This window comes from Microtus pennsylvanicus, chromosome X, assembly GCF_037038515.1.
Source record: "Microtus pennsylvanicus isolate mMicPen1 chromosome X, mMicPen1.hap1, whole genome shotgun sequence".
Classification (NCBI taxonomy): domain Eukaryota; kingdom Metazoa; phylum Chordata; class Mammalia; order Rodentia; family Cricetidae; genus Microtus; species Microtus pennsylvanicus.
In genome coordinates this window covers 37047422-37072393 of record NC_134601.1, presented here as the reverse complement: position 1 = coordinate 37072393, position 24972 = coordinate 37047422, and the positions used below count along the sequence as shown (strand labels likewise).

At 37.6% G+C, this 24972-nt stretch overlaps 1 protein-coding gene across 6 annotated transcripts in view; it reads right to left on the bottom strand.

The window, feature by feature from the left end:
• LOC142840185 (plastin-3) overlaps positions 1-24972 on the bottom strand; it is a 92200-nt gene that overhangs the window by 16206 nt on the left and 51022 nt on the right. For all 6 annotated transcript variants that reach the window (XM_075956750.1, XM_075956752.1, XM_075956747.1 and 3 more), the window contains exons 2-5: positions 23582-23662; positions 8805-8968; positions 748-877; positions 109-241 (exon numbers count right to left, since the gene is read on the bottom strand). In XM_075956750.1, coding sequence (XP_075812865.1) covers positions 109-241; positions 748-877; positions 8805-8968; positions 23582-23654 — 500 coding nt within the window. In that variant the 5' untranslated portion in view covers positions 23655-23662. The remainder of the gene's footprint in view (positions 1-108; positions 242-747; positions 878-8804; positions 8969-23581; positions 23663-24972) is intronic.

Below are 24972 nucleotides of genomic sequence, written 5' to 3'. Positions count from 1 at the left end.
TCCTCTCTCCTTTCCGGACATCAAACAGGCAAGCATACATAACCAAATACATTCATTCTGTGGAGGTTATCTTTGGACATCTGGAGACAAAACTAACTCGCATCTTACCAGAGCACAATTCCATCACCAACTGCTTTGAACAGGTCATCAGTATTTGGGTTCATGGGTATAACATGTCTGCAATCAGGATCGTTTTCCAAAGCTTTGTTTATCCAGTTCACAAAAGCATATTTTTCTTCCTCTAAAATTACATTAAGTAACAATAAATCAGTTCATACTGTTAATTAACTCTCTGTTAATCATTTGGCCCCCAAACCTACGACTGCTGTATAGTTCTGCTATCAAATACCACAAATATGTGGCCATACTCTTAGGACACTTGGAAGCAACGCAGTGGCTATTAGGAATCATTACAAAATTAGTGAGAACAAAAGAACAGGCTCAACAACCCTTAGAGAAGTTACAAAATATTCAGGACTTTATTAAAATATTTTAAAATAAAAAAATAAAAATATTAACATTACTGCATAACTCCATGATAATAAGGACTATCATTACATAGATTTCACTATGTGTCTTAAAAGCTACAATTTTCTATCATGACTTTCTGGCAAATATCTGACCCAAGACCAATTATGCCATCAAGACTACTTAGAATATTTAATTAGAGAAACAAGCTTTTTAGGGCAACATAGTATGTACCTGCTAAGTGCTGTACTGACTAAAGCACACCCATTCCATTATTACCTGAGTAAGAATGCTGTGTTCCTTCACTGGACAACTCTGAAGTTCCTCCCAGAGCACAGATTCCTTCTTTCCTGTTGATGGCTTTGCGGAAGGTTTTAGCAATATCACTGCTCTTTACCTCTTGGAAAATCTATCAATTAAAAGAGTTTCATTGATTCACAGTTTTCAAGGCAGCACGAGAATAAGCACATTGAACTCCTTTTTACCTGTCCGTCACCTACAGCGTTCTCCACAGGCGGTGAGTGTTAAGAAGGAAATTGGCTTGTTTGTGCAATGCTACAATACTGCCTCTAAAAATGAAGCGTCAATTGCACACACTTGCCAAACACATTCAGTGCTGCATGCATTGAATCCACTTTAAGTTAAAAAAAAAAGTGTGGGTCAAAGGCATGAGTAAATCTGTTAATTTCCCACTGTGAAGCAAAACTAGAGAGAAGCTGAAGAACTTCCCCTTCTTCAACCACAATTCTTAGCATTAAGACAAAGATTAATGAGTCAACCAAAAAAATATTCTGTAGTATAATGTGGTAGCTCAGCAGTTCACTCAATGAAAAGCAACAGAATAATAAAAAAAAATTGTTAGGTTGGTGGCATAGATGACTATCAAAGAAATAAAAAAAATAAGTACTAAGTAGGCAAGGGTGTTGACAGTACAGAGTTCATTGCAATACTGTGGCAACCCGATTAAAATTCTGAAAAAAATAAATAAGGATGGAGACAATAAAGGCAGCACACAGTAGTGCACATTTGTATTCGGGAGGCAGAAGTAAGAGGATCTGTACAAGTTTGGGACAAGCTGGTTCTACAAAGGGAGTCCCAGGCTAGCCAGAACTACATAGAAAGACTTTATATCAAGAAAGAGGAGGCCGGACGGTGACGGTGCACACTTTTAATCCCAGCACTTGGGAGACAGAGGCCTGTGGATCTCAGTGAGTTCAAGGCCAGCCTGGTCTACCGAGAGTTCCAGGACAGCCAGAACTGTTACACAGAGAAACCCTGTCTCGAAAAATCAATGAAAGAAAAGGAAGAGATTGGGAATAAGGGCGTAGACACTAAAAAAGGGCTGCTGTGAGCCGGGCGGTGGTGGCGCACGCGTTTAATCCCAGTACTTGGGAGGCAAAGACAGGTGGATCTCTGTGAGTTCGAGGCCAGCCTGGTCTACAAGAACTAGTTCCAGAACAGGCTCCAAAGAGAGAAACCCTATCTTGAAAAAAAGAAAGAAAGAAAAAGAGAGAGGAAGGAGGGAGGGAGGGAGGGAGGGAGGGAGGGAGGGAGGGAGGGAGGGAGGGAGGGAGGGAGGGAGAGAGAGAGAGAAAGAGAGAGAAAGAAAGAAAGAAAGAAAGAAAGAAAGAAAGAAAGAAAGAAAGAAAGAAAGAAAGAAAGAAAGAAAGAAAAAGAAGAGCTGGTGTGAAGCAGAAGGATTGGAAGTTCATGGCCATCTTGGGCAACACAACGAGATCTTGTCTAAAAATAAAAGTGAAATTAGCCTGGCAAAGGTTGTGCACACTTTTAGTTCCAGCACTCAGAAGGCAGAGGCAGGTGAATCTCTGTGAGTTCAAGGCCAGCCTGTTCTACAGTGAGTTCCAGGATGGTCAGGGCTACACAGAGAAAATCTTGTCTTGAAAAAACAGAACCAAAGCCAAGAAAAGGTGAAATTAGAACTGAGAAGATGGGTCAGCGGCAGAGCACTTGCCCTGCACACACAAGTCCCGGAGTTTTGTCCCAGTTATGTGAAGAAAAGTAGAAAGAGAAAGAGGGGGAAGAGGAGAAGAAGAAAGAAGAAGGAGAAGAAGAAAAAAAAGACACATATAAAAGGCTTTTTATTAGCTGTCCTTTAAGACATTTGAGTATGGCTCCTCTTCTCATTAAAGAATCTGGATAAGAAGGTAACTTTTAAGTTCGAATTGTATAATAACAAGTTAGAAGAATGCAAGTTTCATATCCTGGTTTAATAATGTGAATGAATGAGCATTCTTTAAGAATCTGTCTCTATACTTTGGAAATTCTCGAATTTGCCTCACCCCAAATCTTTCTTCTGTTTGCCAATGTGCATGACAAAATTCGTCTCTGTCAATTAGGGACAAGTCTGGCAACTTTCTACATGGGAGGAATATGTGCATGGAAGTCTCAGGACAGCTCTGAGGAGTTAGTTCTCGCCTTCCACCTTTACATGCATTCTGAGAGATCAAATTCAGGTCAGCAGGCTGGCTAAGCAAAGGCTTTGCCCATTAAGCCATCTCTCAGGCTCACAAAACTTTCTCTAAATGCCTTTAGAACTTCACTTTATGTGGAACAACGCAACAAAAATTGCTGAACAAAGTATAACATATGTCAAAGGCTTTGAGTGTTGCTGCCTCTCATTCTCCTCCCTAGGGGAGGTCACCTCTAGCTGAGGGTCACACTGTGCAGCAGTTCAGATGGGAACAACATGCAATACTAGCCCAGTTTTAAGCAAGACACTTTAAGAATTAAGCCTTTCTAAGAGATGCCCTTTTTGTAATTAGTCTACTTAAAGAAAGGGACGTTTTGGCTGTTTGTTTGATTAAACTGCCTCTGCCTCCCAAGTGCTAGAATTAGAGGCATGAACCACAAAGAAAAAAGGGATTCTTGAAATGGATATTGTCACTGATGATCACAGACATATTATTCCATCACCATTCTCAAATCCCAACTTTCTTTGGTCTTATAAAATACTTTCATTTAGGAAAATACTATTCTATCAGGGTTTCTCTGTGCAACAGCTCTTGGCTGTCCTGGAACTCACTCTGTAGCCCAGGCTGGCCTTGACCTCATAGAGTTCCACTTGTCTCTGCCTCCCAAGAGTTGGAATCAAAGGTGTGTGTCACCATGCCCAAGTCCTTTCTCTATTTTTGTGTGCCACCATGCCCAAGTCCTTTCCCTATTTTTGATGATGTGTCCTCAAAACTTGAAACTTTATGCTAAACTTGAAACTTTATGCTAAATCTACAATTTTACGAGATTACAAGATGAACAAATGTATACGTGATTATAACAGAATGGGTGGCTGAGCATGTTGCAAAGCCTAATTCACGCATTATTGGAATGCTGTCCCTTCCCTTTTTAGAATACATCTGCTGGGCAGTGGAGCATTTCCTCATACCAAGCATATCACACACCACTGCAAGACCAAAACATGTTCCAGCTTCAGAAGAAAACAGGAAAAGCTGTTTTTCTTGTTGTGTGTACATTTTCTTCAAGCATCAGAACCTTCTAATAAATTAAGTTGCTTAAATTTTCATGATTCTAGCTGAATGATAAATTCAAACTATACATTATGGGGAAGTGGAATAATTCAATTGAAATTATCTTTGTGGTAAAATACCATATTCTTTCATGGGACCTAGAAACTGCTTGGGAATAAATAACGTGGAAAGTCTAATTAAATTTGTTAAGTGTCTTTTTTTTTTTGTCCTGAGGACTGAATCTATGTTTCCCACTGAGTTATATTCCTAATCCTATGCTCCAAATATTTCTAAACAGATTATGTCAGCCAACCTCAACTTGGTTCCATAACATTTTAGCCTGTCTCTTAGAATAAAACCTTTAAAAAAAATAAGAGAATTGAAAATACATTCATCAGATTGGTTCACCAGATGAAAAATCTGCCTTTTCTTTTCTACTTCAGTGAAGACATTGCTGAATCAGATTTTACAGGAATCTCAGAAATCAGCCAGCACAAGACTGTACTAGTCTTTCCAATGAATCTTTTCAAGGCTGAGTTGTGATCCTAATGGGCTCATTGTGTTCCTTCTTCTGGAAACTGTTGCAGGCCTCAAGTTGGAAAAAACATTACTGTTATTATTATTATTATTATTTACATTGGTGTTTCGCCATGTGTGTTGGGTCTCCGGAATTGGAATTACAGACAGTTGTGAGCTGTCATGTGGGTACCGGGAATTGAACCCAGGTCCTCTGGAAGAACAGTCAGTGTTTGTGATCATTGAGCCACCTCTCCATCCCCCTACTTTGCTTTGTAATAGGGGAAATAATCAGAGTATGAGGAGGCGTGGAGCCCCACAATTGCCACAAAGTTTGAGCACAAAAGAATCATTGAGCCCTTGAGGTTTGCCAAGCCTGGGTAACTTGGTGAGACCCTGGCTCAAAAGATTCAATCAATAAAAATAGAAATAATTATTTCAACCACTAACAGTTATGGAACATTTATTCGATGCCTAGCATTGTTCTAAGTACTTTGATGGTTTTAAATGGTTAATCCTGTGGGTCAATTCTATTAGTAAAAGATTAAAGATTTATTACCATTATGTAAAAGCAAGTTTCTCATTGTAAAAACAAGAAATTAACACAATCATTTTTGTTTAAACATATATTGGCCCATCAGTCTTTCACAACTGAAGAAAACAATTGTGTTAGTTTATACCTATAAAAACCTAGTGTTCTGGACACATGGCTCAGTGGTACAGCATTTATCTAGCATGTGCAAGGCCCAGAGTTTAATCCATAACACAAGAAAATTAAAGATAGGAAAAATAGCAAAAAAACAGAAAAAAAAATCCCATAGCACAGCATGGTAGCACATGCCTTTAATCCCAGCACAGGAGAGGGAGGTAGAGGCAAGCAGATCTCTGAGTTCAAGGTTAGCCTGGTCTAAGGAGTGAGTTCTAAGACAGTCAAGGCTACACAAAAAATCCCTGTCTTGAAAACCTAAAATCTAAACACGTAAACAAGCAAATAATAACTTCAGCTTTTAATACTTAAAATGAAAACAAATAATTAATTCCAGTTCTGCCTTTGAAGTTTGTATACAATATTTGGAGCCTTTTCTGCCCTATATATATATAATCTTGGAAATTAATAGAAACTAATTTTGTTTGTACTTAGTTTACAGTGAATACTCCTTTAAATTTGCATCCACATAAAACTTCCAAACCTAGCATTTGAAAATACATGTCTTTCTCTTCCAATATGCTAATAAATGACAAGAATTACAGTCTCCATCTCTTGGGGAGTTAAGCCATAGTCCAAATTCTGTGACAACTTGCAAGGTATCAAATCGGGGACAAAGCCCAGGAAAGTAGACAGTCATTTCAATGTCCCCTTCTTTTTAAGCAGTCATGGCAGCAGCCTTCTGAAAGGTTATGTGGGTTACTTTATCATCATAGTTCAAGTTTCAAAACACTACTGTTTCATGTGTATGAGTATTTTGCCTGCATGTATGTCCGTGTACCACATATGTGCTTGATGTCCTTGGAGACCAAAAGACAGCATCAGATCCCCTGGAGCTGGAGTCAGAGATGTTTGTGAGCTGCCATGCGGGTGCTGGCAATCCAATCTAGGACCTCTAGAAGAACAGCCAGTGTTAATGAGCCATTTAGCTAGGGCACAGCTCAAGTTTCTTGATTAGCAGGGACTAACTAGAAAGGGCTACTCATTCTCTTGTCAGCTTACTTTCTGTTTCACGACCCATACACGCTTGTTTTAAGTGGAAGCAGGGCAGATTGGTCATACTTTTAAGTCTAGCCCTTGAGGTCAAAGCAAGCAGACCTCTGAGTTTATATTAGCCAGGACAACTTAGTCTGTTCCAGGACAGTCAGGGCTACAGAGAGAGAGAGAGAGATCCTGTTTCAAACAAAAGTGAGTATAAATCCTTGTACTTCTAAAATATTACTTTGACCTAAAGTGTTCTCGTTAATATTTCGTTCTAGAAAATTCCTACTGTTGCCCAAATTATTTTAAAGAACATACTAAGACAACTTCACCTTATTGGTTAAAAGACACTAAAACTGTGTGGAAAGTGGAATGGTTCAAAATATACAAAACTGAACGTTTTCCCAACATATTTTTTTTGTAGACATGTTGATAATTTTGTCCTCAACAATCCCAGTTAGACCACAAATCCTAACAACTTAGGCTGCTTCTTTCTAGCAGATACAAAGATTCTCAGTGTAAGTTGTATCAAAAGCAACTGACCACACTTCCCTACTGCTCTGGCCTGCTTTAAACTCTCAGCGACCCATGCAAGTTACATACAGAGACATGCAAGTGCTCAAATCACAAATCATTTGTAACTTACTATTGAACATAGAATTCAATGCAAAAGACTTTGGCCAAAACTGGAGACAGAAATGACGGGAGGAAATCAGTTTCTCAAAAGAAAATGGCAAGAAATTTTAATGATAATGATGACATGAGGCTATAGTTTTCAAACAACAGCAACCTTCCCTCCCCCACCTCTGATGATTGATTACATAATCTATTTGTTTCTGACCATATGGTGTGTTCTTTGAGTTAGTTCTAATCAGAGGGAACATATTTGAAATTCACATGTCATAGTGAGTCATGGTAACTCATGATAGCATATGTTCTAATAGCAGCTGTCTTGCTGCCAAGATAAAGTATAGAAAAGGAGGGTAGGCGTGTAGAATCTTGATGCCAAATATTAAGTACAAATCACTAGTTTGCAGTAAATTGAAAAGAATGCCTAATAACATCTAGTCAAACTGAGACTTACAGTAATAACAAATACTCAGGCAGTATGGTATGCTACTGTAACCTCAGCACTGGAGATGCTGAGGCAGGAAGGATCACAAATTAGATGTTAACATAGCCAAAGGTAGTCTTAAAAACCAAGTAAATCAGCTGGGCAATGTTGGTGCACACCTTTAGTTCCAGCAACCGGGGAGGCAGAGGCAGACAGATAGCTGCGAGTTCAAGGCCAGCCCGGTCTATAAAGCAATTTCGACAGTCAGCACTGTTACAAAGAGAAACCTTGATTTGAAAAACAAAAAATAAAAATAAAATAAACCAAGTCAATGAATAAATAAAATTTTAGGGTAGGACAGTTACTGTAGTATATGACTTTCTTCCTCAGCTCTCTGGAGGCTAAGGCAGGATGACTATGATTTTATAGTTAGACTGTCTCAAAAACAAAACAAAACCTAACCCAAAGAAAAACATAAACGTCTATGTTCCTTTTTTGAGACAGGGTCTCACTTTGCAACCATGGGTGGCCTGGAATTTGCTATGTAGACCAAGCTGGCCTTGAACTCACAGAGGTCTACCTACCTCTGCTCTTAAGGCATTCTGTTTTAAATTAATTTTTCATGTTTTTAATACATGTATGTCTGTGGACCACTCATGAGCAATGCCTGAGGAAGACAGAAGAGGGTGTCAGATCCCGTGGAACTAGAATTACAAACAGTCTGAGCTGCCATGCCTGTGCTGGGAGTTGAACTTAGGTCCTCTGAAAAAGCAGTCAATACTCTTAACTGTTGAGCCATTTCTCCATCCCTTTAAGGGTGTTCTTATCTGAGAGAAGAAGCAACAGCTCTTTAAAGACATTTACAATAATTTTTTTTAACAAATCTAGACTGAAAATCTGTAAGTCAATAAAATCTAGACTGTAATTGCTGGCAGCTAAAATAGTTAGATCTTGATAAAGAACCGCGTGCCTGTCACACAGGCTGAGCTAAATGCTTACAGGGGAGAACTGTTATGCAATCAGCCAAGAACCTTAAATATCTGATGACACTAGACAAGAAAACAAAAATTGTAAGTGCCTCTTCCAAGAGACTAAAGGAATATGCTTCTAGCTGTTAATTATCACGGTGCTCACCCTGGAGAAAATGGTACAGTTAAATACTACTAGTACAGGGCTTAGGAAACACCTTTTAATCAGAAAGCTCAGCTTAGGAAACTTCTAAGACTGAGTCATATGATGTCATTAATCTTGTGAAGCACTCTGCTCTCTACAGGGGAGAGAAAGAATGCTTCAAAAATGTCATTTAGCACCTTGAAAGATGCCCTCTAATGATGTTCCTGAAGGAGATTTTGTGTCCACTGTGAGCATTGTGCTATAGCTTTGTTTCTGTCAATGTACCTTCCTTGATGTTTTGTTAAGTATTCGGGTGGCTGTAAGAATTAAATTGAGTAAGCAGAATGACAAAAATGTTACTCAGTACCAGAGTATTAACATGATGTATTTAACTATTCAATATAATAGTATTTACATTTTAAAATACACTGGACAATGGAGCAACAATGACTTCTAATAATCACAGATTTTTTCCCATACTTACATAAACAAATTCATTAAAACTTATCTTCCCATCTTTGTTTCTGTCACCATCCAGCATGAGTTTTTGAATAATTTCTCTCACTTTATATCCCGGTAATGGCATATTAGCTTCCTTGAAAAGTTCATGAAGTTCATAGTCACAAATGTATCCGTTGCTGTTGAGATCTTTGTAGAAAGAAAGAAAAAAAAGAGCCAAAGAAACAAAAAAAAATAGAACAAAAAAAGATTAGAAATAAATTTTTGAGATTATTATATCGAAAAGAATATTATCACTTCACAAGCTTGCCTAATTGCAATCTTTTTTCATCATCTGGAATATAAGGATGTTTGGAAGGGAAATGTCTATTTTAACTAAAGAGCAATGCTTTGTTTTTATCATGAATCTTGCATTTTAATTAATGTGTACACAGCTTTACCTAAAAATAGCATTCCTGATTATAAGAAAATATAGTTTCTGGTTAATAAACTCTTATTAAATCACAGAACCAAGAGGAGTCTTAAAAACAATAATTTATATACCAACATAGCTTTGTCATGGCATAGCATAATTTCTACTGTACCTACACAGGAGTTTTATTCTCATTTTTTTATTTTTGCAAAAGAGGTTTTATGACATAGCACTGATTCTGTCTCAAAGCACATCTGATATGAAGCAACTGCTTGCAGGGTCAAGTCTTTTTAGTTCATGTAAACAAGTGTTAATCTAAGACAATAGAGAGTTCACAGAATAAATTCAGTACTGAGTAAAGCAGATGTTTAAAATGTCTCTATAAATGCCATTTTTATTTTGCGGCTATTGCAGTTTTAATAGGATATGCAAAACACTGATAAACGAATCATGCTTATTCAAAACCATGAAAAAATGAATGCAAAACCACCAACGGATGATTACAAGATGGCTTTTTGAAAAAGATAACATATGTATGCATGTATGTATGATATATGTAAATAACTTTTCACTTTCACCAGAAATAGAAAATACGTAAATTGAAATCTAAAGAAACAATCTACAAATAGCCCAAAATGACCGTGCCACGCCACATTTATGGATATGTTTCATGACCAGGGAATTTACTTAAAAATTCTGCCAAGGCACGATGAAGTGGTGCACACTTTTAATCCCAGTACTCTGGAGGCAAGGCAGACAGATTTTTGTGAGTTCAGGGCCAGCTTGGTCTACATAATGGGTTCTAGGATAGCCAGGGCTACAGCCCTGTCTCAAAAACAACAACAAGGATAACAAAGGCCATGCCAAGTATTGTTCTTGGAACCAAAGATGCCACAGAATGTCTTGCACTTTTGGATCTCACATTCTAAGCAGACTGCATACACAGAGCAACAAGTGTGACTGTAAGACACAGCATAATATACAATGCAGATATAACTTAGATAGAGAAAATTAGAAGCAGTCAAGAGGATTAGACTAGCAGGTATTCATTCTCCTGCCTGCCACGGAGAAATTCAGAAATATCTGGCCAATTCTGCATAGCTTGTGAGACAGTGTCTTACAATGGTGTCCTGGCTAGACTAAAATTTGCAGTGGTGATCTATCTTTCTGCCTCAGTCTTGTACGAGCTGGAATTATAGTCATGTACCCCAACATCCAGCTCAGGTTGAAGGCATTCCTGATTGCCATATCTGAATGGGGAGAAGAGGCACCTGGCACCCAGTGAGTAAAGTCTAAGGATACCATGAAATCTCCCACAGCACATAGGACACCCTTGCTCCACTAGGCAACACAGAATTCTGCAGCTCAAAACGTAAACAAGCACTGAAGTTGAGTGACTCTGGGTTATAATGACATTGTGGGAGCTGCTTTAGACAGAATGGTTACGGAAGGCCTTTGTGCTGAGGTTCTATTTGAATACAGACTTGTATGAGGCAAAAACAGACATCTGGAGTTAAGAGAGTTCAAGTAGGGGAAAGAGCCACCACAGTGTGTAATGCAGATGTGCATGTGGTGTGCTCTGGGAACAGGGGAGATCTAGCATGCCTCCAGCAAAGTGAACAAAGAAGAAACAGGGAGAGTCATTCGGTGGGTTATACACATTCTTCTAGATTGCAGAACATATTAACTAAAATATTAACTATTTTATGTCTGCGCTTTAGTTTGGAGGTTCGTGTTTGAGTCAGGGTTATAGTTAGTTTTGGCTAGCCTTGTACTACAGTGTTTCTCCTTCCTCTGACTCCCCAAGTAATGGGAGGTATATGCCACCACACCTTGCAAAAAAACATTACCTATCTTATCTATGACTACTTCACCAATCATTTGACGGCTGATGAGTATTTTTGTCTTTTTGGTTGGTAACTAGGTGCTAAACCAGGGCTACATGCTAGGCAAGTGCTTCGCCACTCTCAAAAGTAGTACACTTAGTCCAAAACCTCTTGAAATTCTGTTTAGTTGTAATACAGTATATCTTTACATTCCTATTGATTTTTGCATTGGTAAAAATTGACCCAAAACTTCATGTATGCCAAGTACAATTTACAACTGGATCCCAAGCTCTAGTATCAAATGCTTTTAAATATTGATTACAATTTTTTTACTTATTTCTACACTTGAAAGATTATTTTCTCTGTGTTTATGTGTATATGTGGTCATGCATACCATGGCAGAGAGGTCAGAATAACTTGAGGGAGTGGCATCTCTCTTACCACCAGGTGGGTTCTGGGGATTAAATTCAGGTCATTGGCTTGGCAACAAGTGCCTATACCTGACGAGCCACCTCACTGGCCCTTATTTAACTGTATTAACATTAGTTTGTGTATATGGTAATGAGGAGTGAATTTTGGGACTTATTGCTTGCTACATAAGCACTTGCTTCACTGAGTTATTGACATACCCAACGCCACCTTTTCATCTGTCTGTTCCGAGACAGAATCTCAGTTACCCAGGCCAGCTTTGAACTTACACCATAGCCCAAGTAGTCTTTGAGCTTATGATCCACTTTCTGCATGCAGCCCTCCAAAGGAGTTGATACCACAGGCCTTCACAATAGTCCAAGAAACATTTAAAAATCTATTGGAGGGCTGGGGATGTAGATTAATTTGTAGTGTATTTGCCTACCATGCATGAAGTTCTGGGTCCAGTCCTTGCCATTATATAAACCTGGGTATGGTGATGCATGCTTGTAATTTCAGCACAAGGTCATCCTAGGCTACACAGGGAGTTTGAGACCAGCCTTGGCTGTATAAATTCGTACCTCAAAAAGAAGTCTACCAGCAAACATATCTGTATTTTTAAAGCACTCAACATTTGATCAATCATTTATATTTCTTTCAAGGTAAAACAATTTTGTTTTTGTTTTCTCTTGCTAAAATCTTTATAATTTTTAAAAATTCAACATAAAAACTAGTAGGTTTCTTTATGGCATTTGCATGCACAATATTCATTATACTTTGTTCTAATTAATTCCCCTTCTCCTTTTGGGTGGTTCTCTCCTCCCTGCAAATAATACTGGTACTTGGTAAAATAATTTCTTTACGGCCAATTTTCACATTCTTTGTGTGGAATTTAAAAGTGTCAAGCACTGAACTAACTCTTTGCTTGTACATATGAACTACTTATATACAGAAATGAAACCAGGAACAGGTACAGTTTCTAAAGAGAACAAAGCAGTTTGAATGGGACTGTGGAAGAATTTGTGTAACTGTGGTATAAGAATATACTGGATTTAGATGTCTCTGCTCCTGAGCATATATTCCTTGATAAAGTTAATATGGGGCTCAGTACTATGAACTACATTAGACATAGTGAAAAGTACATTGCATAGTTGAAGGGCAATAATTTAATATAATAATTATATAATATAGGATCTAACCGGAACTTGACCACTAATTTGAGTATCATCTCTCCAGGTTTTAGTGTTTGCCTGTGTTTTATTCAGTCTTTCAGATTGCATTTGTATAAGTCATACTCTAGATCGAAATACAAGGGAATTCATCATGCTGACTGAGAATACATTTTTGAAGCCAGAAGTAGAAAAATAATGCTTATTAAATACAAACATAGGTGCTAACTATATACTACTTACTACTTCTCATGACCTAAATACAATATTCTTACCTTGGCAACTCTTCCTTGAGAAATCCACACCCATGTTCTTGGGTGTGTCTTACTTTCTCACAAGTGCCTCACTTTTTCTTAACTCTTTCATTTAAAACTTTAAGTTCAAATATTGGTCCTTTTCTTTCCTTTTCATGAATTGTTTTCTATTTTCTTTTTATTTATTTATTTATTTATTTATTTATTTATTTATTTATTTATTTAAGATTTCTGTCTCTTCCCCGCCACCACCTCCCATTTCCCTCCCCCTCTCCCAATCAACTCCCCCTCACTTATCAGCCCAAAGAGCAATCAGGGTTCCCTGCCCTGTGGGAAGTCCAAGGACCACCCTTTCATTGCTGGAAATGGAACCCAGCACCTTGCACATACCGGGCAAGTGCTTTGTCACTAAGCTATATTTCTGGTTCATGTGTGTGTGTGTTTAGAGATGAGGTCTGTGAACACAGTCCAAGATAATCTTGAATTCATGAGCCTTCGGCCTCCGGAGTGCAGGAATTATAGGGGTTATAGTAGTATGTCACCACACCAAGCCATCTACTCATTCACTTATTTATATATTGTGAGGCAAAGTTGGAATTTCTTTTTTTTCTTCGCTTTTCTTTTCTTTTTTTTTTTTTGAGACAGGGTTTCTCTTTGAAAAAGCCCTCACTGTCCTGTAGACAAGTCTGGCCTCAAACTCACAGAGATCCTTTACCAGTGCCAGGATTAAAGGCGTAGGCCATCACTGCTTGGTTAAAATTGAAATATCTATTTTTTAAATTTATTATTTTTTATTCTTCTCACACATATTACATAAAGTTAGAATTTCATTCTATCTATCTATCTATCTATCTATCTATCTATCTATCTATCTATCTATCTATCTTGTTTTTTTTCCAGACAAGGTTTCTCTGTGTTACCTGGGCTGTCCTGGAACTCACTCTGTACATCAGGCTGGCCTCAAACTCACAGAGATCCACCTGCCTCTGCCTCCCAAGTGCTGGGATTAAAGGCGTGCACCACCACCGCCCAGCCGTGGAATTTCTTAAAGAGATTTTAACATACTTTTAACAACATAGTCTTTGTCACTGTCTTTTATTTTCTGTATGTGTACATATATATGGACTGGTACATATGCATGTGGAAGTGAAAGGTCAATGTCAGGTGACTTCCTCAATCATTCTCCACAATTTTTTAATTTTTAAATTACATTTTTAGTGCGTGTGTGTGTGTGTGTGTGTGTGTGTGTGTGTGTGTACTCATGTGCACCCTCATACATGCCTGGAGGTCAGAGGACAACTTGTAGGAATCAGCTCTATCCTTCCTCAATGAGTGTTACGTGAGTTGAACTCAGGTTATCTATTTATTAGGCTTGGTGGCAAATGCTTTTACCTGCTGAGCCATCTTGCTGGCTAGAGATTTTCAGAAGATTTAAGTACAGGCATTAAAGAAAGGAGGGAGGTTCTTAGGGAAAGGCCAGAGGACACGAAGTACATGGGTGTGGGATTCTTGGGAATCACCCCAACTCATTTTTCCAATACTTTTGGAGAAAGAACTTGCTCCCTTTAACTAAGAAAACTCTGGCCACTTCAGTGTTTGAAAGGAAAGTATTTTGAAATGTATTTTTCTTTTCTCTGACTTGCAAAAGAGCATTAATCAGAACACAATTTAACTTTTATTCTTGTTTTCTGTTCCCCTCCCCGCAAGGTGAGGACTGAACCCAGTGCCTTGAGCTAGCTAGGCAAGCCCTCCACCACTGAGCTAAGTCCCCAAACCCTTAAACTTTCATTCTTGATACTAGTTTTGACTTGGTACTCCAGAAGTATTCTTTTGATATCATAAAAGCAGAAGACTGACAGACTTAAAGATAAATGTCGAAAAAACATTATGGATTCATACCATCATGAAGTTATCCTGAAAGTCTGTCTGGCTTTTCTTTTATTAGGTGGAAATAGAGATTTGAATAGCACAAAGAACCGCTGTTTGCATAAATTCCATCTGTAATAACATCTGTACAGCACAGCGAACCACTGTCTGTGTAAACTCCTTCTGCAATAACATCTCTTGAGCATTAATTAGAACACAGGTCAGCGATGTGATTAAAAGACGCCGGGAAGTAGCCACCTTCAAATATAACCACAAAATAACCACACACGGAAACTCCATTTCAGAGTCGGGTAGGAATAACAGACAATTTTAGGAAAGGAGAGAAAAATTTAAAGGGGGGGGGGGGGTTGGAGGAACAAAAATTTGGCATTATACGGCAATCCTTATTAGGTTTCACACTTCTTGACAAAGTTTTTTTTTTAGCATTATCTCCATATCTTTGTAAGCATTTCGTATACCACAGTTCCTTGCATATAGTGAGCAACAGGAAGAATTCTGTCTAAAGAAACTAATTCTCCGACATTAACCAGAAAAAAAAAATGCTCTAACCCTAGATGAGTGTTTTAAAAACAAAACTAAGCAGCAATAACCAAAAATACAGAAATAGTACCAAAAAAGATGGAATGCCAGTTCATCAGGAAACCAAACCTAGACAGAAATATCTCTTAAGTAACATTTAATCTCTCTCCCTTTGTTCTAATCCTGTCCCCACCAGGCAAAGTCAGATCTGTAATTTGGTTTGCTAAGTGACCACAATCATCAAACAGGACCTAAGTGCAGAGAGCAGAGACTACTATCAGGGTATCTTTTCCAACGCAGAATTCAGCTTTGCCTTTGTTAAGAAGTATCACTGAGCTAGGGGACCTTGTGGCTGCCTGTAGTCCTGGCTACTCACCTGACTGGTCACACAGAGGTGTCACTTAAGTCAGGAGTTCAAGACCAGCCTGGGAAACATAGCAAGACACTTTCCCAAAACAGCATTACAAGTCAATTTATGCTACTCTGTCACAGACACTAGCCTGGAACCAAATGAGAGAAGAAAAGAATCATAAAGGACCCATGGATTTCACTTGAACCAATGGCTTTCAAATTCTTGTAAAGCTTTGGAATTCCTGAGGAAATTTATCCTTTACTTCTTCCGAGATTAGAATGCATATCATCTTTCTTTCATAAATTCTACTTGGCTACCTCAGTTGATGCTAATCCTATTTACACTATGGCATTTTAGAGTTAGTATTAGCAAATCACATTGATCCTTCACTAGGACATGGAAGTTCTACATTGGAAGAGAATAATTTTAGTGTCATTAAGAAGGCAGAGCTATCCTTAGATCAAAAGGGAGGGGAAGAAAAGCAGAGCTAGCCTGAAAATGGCAGCAGCTAGTAATTAATTTTACAAAACCTCCCAGCTGGTAAAGTCCTTGGAAGACACAACATAGTGTGTAATTATTTTCAAAGCATTTTATGCTGATTTTATTTTCAGTCTCCAGTTTAAAAAGAAAAAGCAGAAACAAAAACAGTAACATGTCCTTAAGCAGTGACAGTGATCTAAAGTGCCAGAAAATGAGGGAGTACATGCTAAATAGCCGGCATCCATCTTGTCAGAAACAGCATTCACCAAAAGCTCAAGACCATGTTTGATGGTCAACTTTTCCCATCCTGAGTTTTGATATAAACATAAGATTTTAATAATGTGTGCATGTGAGAAACAGACCCAGATCAAAAGCAGTTTTAACTGGAAACTAAAATCAAAAACACCAGACACGAAGGTAGCTTTTTATTTTCCCATTAAAGCTGCCAACATTCTGGACGCCATTTCTGGCTCATTCACTGCTTCTATACATTGGCACGATGCAGAAGAGGCTTAGCATTCGGAAGACTTGTCTCTTCTGCCATCAAATTTCAACTGACTCATTAAGATCATAAATGGTTTACATACAGTTTGTGTGTACAACACTCACAACACTACAGTGAGCATTTTCATTCTGGAAATATGATCAGTATGGGTAGACTAAAAAGCCACGGGAAGAAAAGAAATGCCACCTAAGTACCAAGCAAGTGCTTGCACAAGGTAAAGAGATAACATTTCACTAATATACCAAGTGTATTTTAAAAACAAGCACAGAAAAACATTCTACTTAAAAAAGAAATCACTAGGAGGCATTCAAGACGGCACCAGACTGGTTGCTGAATTCATCAGAAAAGAACCAAATGTTGGTTACAAGGAATTCACTCTCTGTCTCTCTCTCTCTCTGTCTTTCTCAGATGACACTCGTGGAATCACATCTGCATTTTGTTTTAAAGGAAATCATATTATTCTCTTTTACTAAGTATTAGTTTAAATGCCAGTTACCTCCTTCAACACCCTCCCCCAAGTTAACCTCAAAGTAAATAAACTTATTATGCAGCCATGTTCCTGCAGAAGTTTGAATCACACCAAGAATGCATAACCTTAAAAGGAAATGTTTTCCCTCCCCTTGCATCCTGTTATTTAAGCTATTTTAAGTCCTTGTCTGGAGAAAGCTGAGCCAGAATTCAAGTGGTTTTGATTTTAGCTGCTGTTTTACACTGCCCTTGTCTAGCGGGTTGGCACTATAATCCATCACTTCAAAAGCATCTTTTGGGGTGCTACTTTGCCTTATAAATCTAACAGTAAAAAAGACAAGGACTTCCTTTGACCCTCAGGGTGTGTGTGTGTGTGTGTGTGTGTGTGTGTGTGTGTGTGTGCGTGTGTGTGTGTGTGTTGCTCTAATGCTCTTTGAATCCATCTAAATTTGGTGATTTTCATACAAAAAGTTAAAACTATATGCCCTCATACGCAATACATACTTGGAATCTACATTAAACCACTTTGGATAGTGCTCATTACAATTTAAAGAAGAAAATCAAGTACAGACTCACTTTTTTGGAAAGGCTAGGGATAAAAAGTTCAATTTAGCTTAATAAATGTATTCTAAATATATTTTTAATTAGAAAATTGATAATAAAAATTTGAATCTGACTCAGAGAGGCAGAGGCAGTCAGATTTCTGTGAATTCAAGGCCAACCTGGTCTACAAGGCGAGTTCCAGAACACCCAGAGAAACACAAAGAAACCCTGTCTCATAAAAGCAGAAACAACAACAAAAAGAATTTACATGTGCAATAATGAATTTCCACAAAAACATTGCTTTAAAAACTCAACTAGGGGCTGGAGAGGTGGTTCAGTGGTTAAGAATACTTGCTGCTCTTGCAGAGGACTCTGATTCAGGTCCCAGTAACAACCTGGTGACTTGCAATCATAATTTCTGCTGACACCCTCTTCACATGTGGTGCTTAGACATACATGTGAGCAAAACACACAAAACAGTACTCAATAGTGGATTCCCAAAGCGCTTGAAGACTGGAAGAGTCTAGAAGACCTAGGCTGGGCAGTCAGAAATATTTATAATCTTTTTTTTTGCATATTTCTAGCAGTTTGGCTATAGTTTTCCACCTGCTGCCACTCTCCCCCTCTAAAAATATTTATGTACATATGCTCAAATAGACATGTTCTCATATGTGTGCAGTACTGTTTACACTCTCACACAGGCACTTGTACAACTTTACATTTGTCAGGCATGGTCTTCAGATTACCCCCAAACTGACAGTATGGAAAGTTGTCACTTAATCTTGTGAGGTAGAGTCTCAGGTAACACATGGATGGTCTTCTACTTGTCAAGTAGCTAAGGCTAGTCTTGATTTCCACTTCTTCTTGTCCCTACTTCCAAATTTTAGGATTACAGGTTTGTACCACTATGACTGGTTTTATTTATTTGTTTGTTCATTCATACATTTTTCTTCTTGTGGGTCTAGAAATATATGTGTATAATATGTGTACGTATACATATACATATGTGCATACACATGCACACACACACACACACACACACACACACACACACACATGCATACCCAAAGCCTTCTATATATTAAGCAACGGCTCCACCACGTAGCAACAAAACTAGCTTCGTAGTTTTTGTATTTTTATGTTTTAAGGTATAATTAAGAAAATGTGCAGTGGTGTAGTTTTATCCAAAACTGAAAGTAAACTGGACTAAACTGCCAGCCACGTTTTGTGGCACTGTGATGCGGTTTTTATGTTCTAGAGGATATCAAGTAATTGGAAATAATTCAACTTTCTGGGCTACGAGAAATCTGGTACAACTAAATCACCACAACCAAGATGTCTTGACTTCATTTGGTGGGCAACCTCAAAGGAATGCAGCACACTATTCCCAGTCACTCAAGCATCCCAAGTAGTCTTGTGTTTCAAAGATCCTGACTTTCATGTTTATAAAAGTACACTATAGCATGCTTTGGGGAAGAAAAAAGTCATATTTTATTATTTTAATAGATTTATTTTTAATTATGTATATGTGGGTATATGTGATTGAAGCTGCCCAGAGTTACTATGAGGGTGTCTGATCCCCTGCAGCTGGAGTTATAAGAGGTTGTGAGTGCCATTTGTGGGTGCTGGGTATAGAACCTAGGTATTGCAACTAATTGTTGCAAAAGCAACAATTAGTTATAACCAGTGAGTCACCTCCCCAGCCCTCATAAGTCCTATTTTAAAGAAAGTTGTTGCAAGTCTAAAGCCAAACTGAGGATTTAAATTACCTCAGATTCATTGTTGGAGGTAAATAATCTAAAATTAAAGTCTTAGAATATAAAAGACATATTCTTTCATCTGGTTAATATTCATTCACTTTGTAAGTGAATGAAATATATATTTATTAGTCTTATGTTTTTAGAGACGGGGTCTTACTATGTAGTCCTGACTGATCTGCAACTCTCTATTTAGACCATGCTGGCCTAGAACCCCAAGTAGTGGGATTAGGTGTGTGCCACCACACCAGGCCTCAAAATATATTTTAGAGGCAGGTTTTGCTATCCAGTCTTGGCTAGCCTGGTACTGTTGAGATCATCCTGCTTCAACCACCCTGATACAAGAAGTATAGCGCACAAGGGCAAGAATTATAGGCAGGCACCAACATGATAAGATTTGTTCTCTTTAGAAAAAAAAATCACACAGGAGGGCAGCATTTAAATGAAAACAGAAATGTTTGTTGTGTAGAGGGGGAGGGGACACTACGGTTTCCACTAACCCAAAGGGAAATACTGAGACAATAGTTGAGATAATTAAAATAATTACATGTGATTAGAACTTAACAGTAAGCAGGTGCAAAAAGGGAGAGAAAGAATTTTAAAACCTAATACTCAATTTATTGCTAGTAAAGAGAGTTTCAAAGCACTATTAATTGATTGCACAAAACCTGTGATTAGTCATAATTACAGAGATTTTTTTCTGCACACTATGATTTTGCTGAATTTCTAAGCAGATAATCAAGGCTATTATTGTTAATAGATGAGGAAAATGGTTTCCATATTTTGTCACATTTGAAGTGATACAAAGCAGTTTTCTCTGCTCTCCCCTACTACACAAAGTAGGAAACAATTATCCTGGCCAGGAAAATAAGTTCTAGAGACTTTTTAAACAAATAAGTGATCTTCAATTGAAAAAAAAATGAGAAAATAAATTCCACAACACCTTTGACAGTTGCCTTAGGGCTCCGAAACTAACACCACCTAAAAACTACAAAGAGGTTTAAAGGAAAGTCAAATGATTCAACTGTTAAGATTTGAAGGAGTTCCTGAAAGGTAAGCCTCTACAAAAGTATTTACCACACATATACTTACCTCCAAAAGACAGGCAGGCAGGCAGACAGATACATACACGCACACACATGCGTGCACCAAAAATATCTTTCATAATAAATTTTTCACAACAATGACCCTTTGTATTTACAACTGATATTGCTAAAACCCTAGTACATCAAAAGACCGTTTATGGTTCCTTGAGGTTCAAGTAATTAAATATTTAAAGGGAACTAACATGTATGCAACGTTGCGTTAGATATTTAGATGGGGAATACAACAGAGTACTACTCAGAACAGGCAGAAATATTGGCCTCATGAATTCTAGTTAGCAGCTTGTATGTTAGTAAAATGGTGTATAGTGAAACATGTGCCTGGTATGGGATTCATAGTTCCACCTCCTGCCTATGGAAATTTAAGCATTCCAAAGTGGTAGGCTGTTGTTGATCTGGACCTTTTGCACTCAAACCTCTAATTCAGCAGTTCAACAAGGGTCACCTAAGACCATAGGAAAATACAGTTATTTACACTGAGATTCATAACAGTAGCAAAAATACAGTTATGAAGTAGCAATGAAAATAATTTTATGGTTGGAGTCACTACAACATGAGGAACTGTATTTAAAAAGGGTCACAGCATTAGAAAGGTTGAGAACCACTGCTCTAATTGATCCCATACTTACTAAATAAACTTTAACCTTGTTTCTACAATGGCAATAACGGGTCAACTATTACTTTGTCTTAACAGAGTAGTTCAGCTGTTTATCTCATAAAAACTACTCCAAGTCCCGTCAAGTGACTCACATTTGAATTAATGCTAATGTAAAACAAACAGTGAACATAAATATTTCTATGAGGCCACACATGAGGTCAAGGCCATACAACAACAAGCATTTCTTTCAGGAGGCTAGGCATAGTGATTAAGCAATGCAACATTAATAAGTCATGGTCCCTACTTTAATGCTCTATTCATAAACATTTATGCTGCTGCTAATACCGAAAAGTAGATGTAAGCAAAAAACAATGGCCAAGGAAATACATTCCTAAAGCATTTATGATAAGAACAAAGCTAACGAATATTGACAAAAGAGAAAAACGTAACAACAAAATAACCCCACCTCTTATGACCAAAATCTCATTTGCTAATTTTCATCAATTGAATATCTGACTATGTGCTTCCATTCTTCTCGAGTCATAACTATAGCAACTTAATGTATTGCTTTACCAAATAAAATTAAGAATCAGAACAATTTAACCTTTTCTATTTAGGCTTAGGATAAGATATGAATAGCTATTCTAGGTGGGTGTTATTCTCTCCAAGGTATACTGTTTCTCTTAATATACATGCTTTTTTAGAAAATGTAGATCATGGATCAGGGATGTAGTTCAGTTAGTAGAATGTTTGCCTAGCACACACAAAGGCCTGAGTTCAATCCCCAGCACCACATTAAGCTTGGTGTGTTGGCAATGTCTGTAATCCCAACCCTAGGGAGGCAGAGGAAGGAGATTCAGGGTTTGAAGTCATCATGGGCTATTTGGAGTGAATTTTGAGACCAACCTGGGCTAGAAGAAACTGTGTCTCAAAAACAGAGAGAGAGAATAAATTAATCAATCAATGGGAAACACAGATCCCCCTTTTCCTTTTATGTAAGTCGGATTTTTGAGCATATGTTTAAGAGTAAAACTGATTTAAGTAATAAACCATTATGCTCTAGCTTCACTGCCTTTAGTTTAGGCAATGCTAAAAAGACATTGCTTACCTTAAGCCAGCAGTTCACAACCTTTCTAAATGCTGAGGCCCTTTAATACAGGTCCTCAGGTTGTGGTGGCCCCCAATCATAAAATTATTTCTGTTGCTACTTCATAACTGTAATTTTGCTACTGGTATGAAACGTAGTGTAAATAGTTTTGGAGATGGACGATGGTTAAAATGGTCACGACCTTTTGAGAACCCATGCCTAAGGACACACTGCCTCCTGTGAGTCTACCTGTAGTTAGTTCTTATTCCATCTCACTTTATCTTTTAACCACTTGCTCTTTTATCATTTGTCTAGTATGTATACAAACAAACATACAAAACGGAAAACAAGCCATACCTAGAATTCCAACTCCTTGGGGAGGTGGGAGGATCACAAGTTTGGATCAGCCTGAACAGCTCAGTGAAATTGTCTCAAAATATCAATGGCTATGGATGTAGCTCAGTGATGGGGCACTTACTTTTCAGGCATGAGGTTCTGGGTTCAGTACCTTGTTCTATATGAAAACTATGCCTTTGCCTATTTGCCTGATGCTATATTTTTATTTATTATTAGAAAGATGAATAGTTTACACAGTGAGCTCAAGGCTGACTAGCGTAGGCAGGATACAGAATTAGACTCCTTTCTCAACCAATAAATACCACAGGAATTGTGAATTCCATCTAATGCTCCAATGTTCACTCCAAACACTCATCTCGGATAAACAGGATATTCCAGATGGATGTTGTGGTGTGTGCCTTTAGTCTCAGCACAAGGGGCGCAGAGCCAGGTGGATTTCTGTGAGTTCAAGGCCAGCCTGGTCTACAAAATGAGTTGCAGGACTGCCCTGTCTCAACCCATCCCCTTCAAAAAAAAAAACCATGATATTCAAAATACAAAATTTCAAATGACATAGCAACCCCGATTTAATGACTAGGGCCCTGAGGAAAAAAAAATACTTGTCTATATTAACTAATAGATATAACTAAAATATTTTAAAAACTAAATATTTATATATACAAAATAATAGAGAAGATAAGGTCACGAATTTGAGAGGGTGTTGGAGTGGAAAGAAGGAGCACTGGAAATGATATTAATAAGCGCTCATATAGAAATACTAATAAAATTTATGGCATTTCTTTCTTCCTTTCTCTGTGTGCGTGGGGGTGGGGTTAGAGGACAAATTGAAGGAATTAGAACTTCCTTCCACCATGTGGGTTTCCAGGACTGAATCAGGAAAGTGTCATTAACCTTTGGGCAATGCCTGCCCGAAATCATACAACTTTCACTCTAACATCTAAATCTTTGTCCATCTAATTTTTGAAGTCAATCTCACTATGTCATTCAGGCTAAGGCTGATTCATGACAATTTCTCAAGATATAACAATAAGACCAAAAAAAGCACCTTTCCTATGGTTTAGTATAAAATACACTCACCAACTTTGGCAAAGGCCTCTTTGAGTTCATCAAGCTCATCTTTGGAAATCTGAGTGGTTGCCATCTCATCCATGTAAAGATCTACAGGAAAGAAAATAGTTTAGTTCAGTCTTCAAAAAGGTTTGTGAATACATAAGATTAGCATTCTTGCTAAATTAGAAACAGACTTGCAGACTACTAAAACAATCTGAATAGGTAATCATATAGCTATGCCTAAAACAAAGAAAATAAACAGGCAACGAATCATCATTTATCAAAAACTATAAAGGAAAAAGGTCTAAATCTATCCCTTTAAGTTACATTTATTCATTGTGTGTGTGCGTGTGTATGTACGTGTGTGCGCACATGCACACGCGTGCACAGCCATACATGTGTTTGGGTGCACACATATTACAGTGGACATGTAGAAGTCAGAAGATAGCTGGTATAGAGTCTCTCTCCAACATGTGGATCCTAGGAGTTGAACTCAGGAAGTATCACTTGGTGTTAACTTTGTCCTCCTAAGGATAAAATTTTCAGCTACATTAGAAGATTATAAGAAAGGTACAACAAGAAAGTGATGTATAACAGAATCTTGGTTTTTTTGTGTCAAAGTGAAGGCCAAAAATCACTTGGTTAGCAATTTCTATAAAAATAAGTCACTAATTTTAAACAGTATACTGATATCTATCAATCACTCTTCTTAAAGGAGAGATATAACAAATATACTTGAGTCTGATATAGAATCAACACAAGTATGTGTTTGTTAATATACACATGCTATATTAAATTGTTGATATTATATAGTTATTATATATATTATACATTATATAATATAGTAGATATAATTTTATATATTTTTTAAATTTATAACTTAAATATATTTCTATTTACACAATAATAAGAAAAAGAAGAGGTCATGAATTTGAGAGGGAGTTTGGGAGGGACATGAGAAGAAAAAGGGGAAAATGTCGTAATTATAATCTTGAAAATAAAAAAAATGCTTTCAAAAAATTAAGAACTATCTCCAGTAACAATTTTGACACAAAAAGTAGCAACTTTGCTTAAAATAGTAAACTTCCTCTAAAAATTAAGCTATAACTATATGGTAATAATTCTAATTTATTCTGTGCATCATAAAAATGTTCAACAGTGTTAATCACAATACTAAATAAGATTAATTGCAGTCTTATTTACATATATTTTAAGCAATCATTTTGGTTTGTTTTGAATTGGGGTCCTGTTCTATAGCCCTCGCTGGACTGGGACTCCCTATGTAGAGCTGGCTGACCTTAAACTTTTGGCAATCTTCCCACAATTACAGGCTTATGCTACCATGTCCAGCCAATCACGGTTTTAATGAAAAAATATTACCCATTTCCATGAATTATATGTGGAGAACAATGGCACAA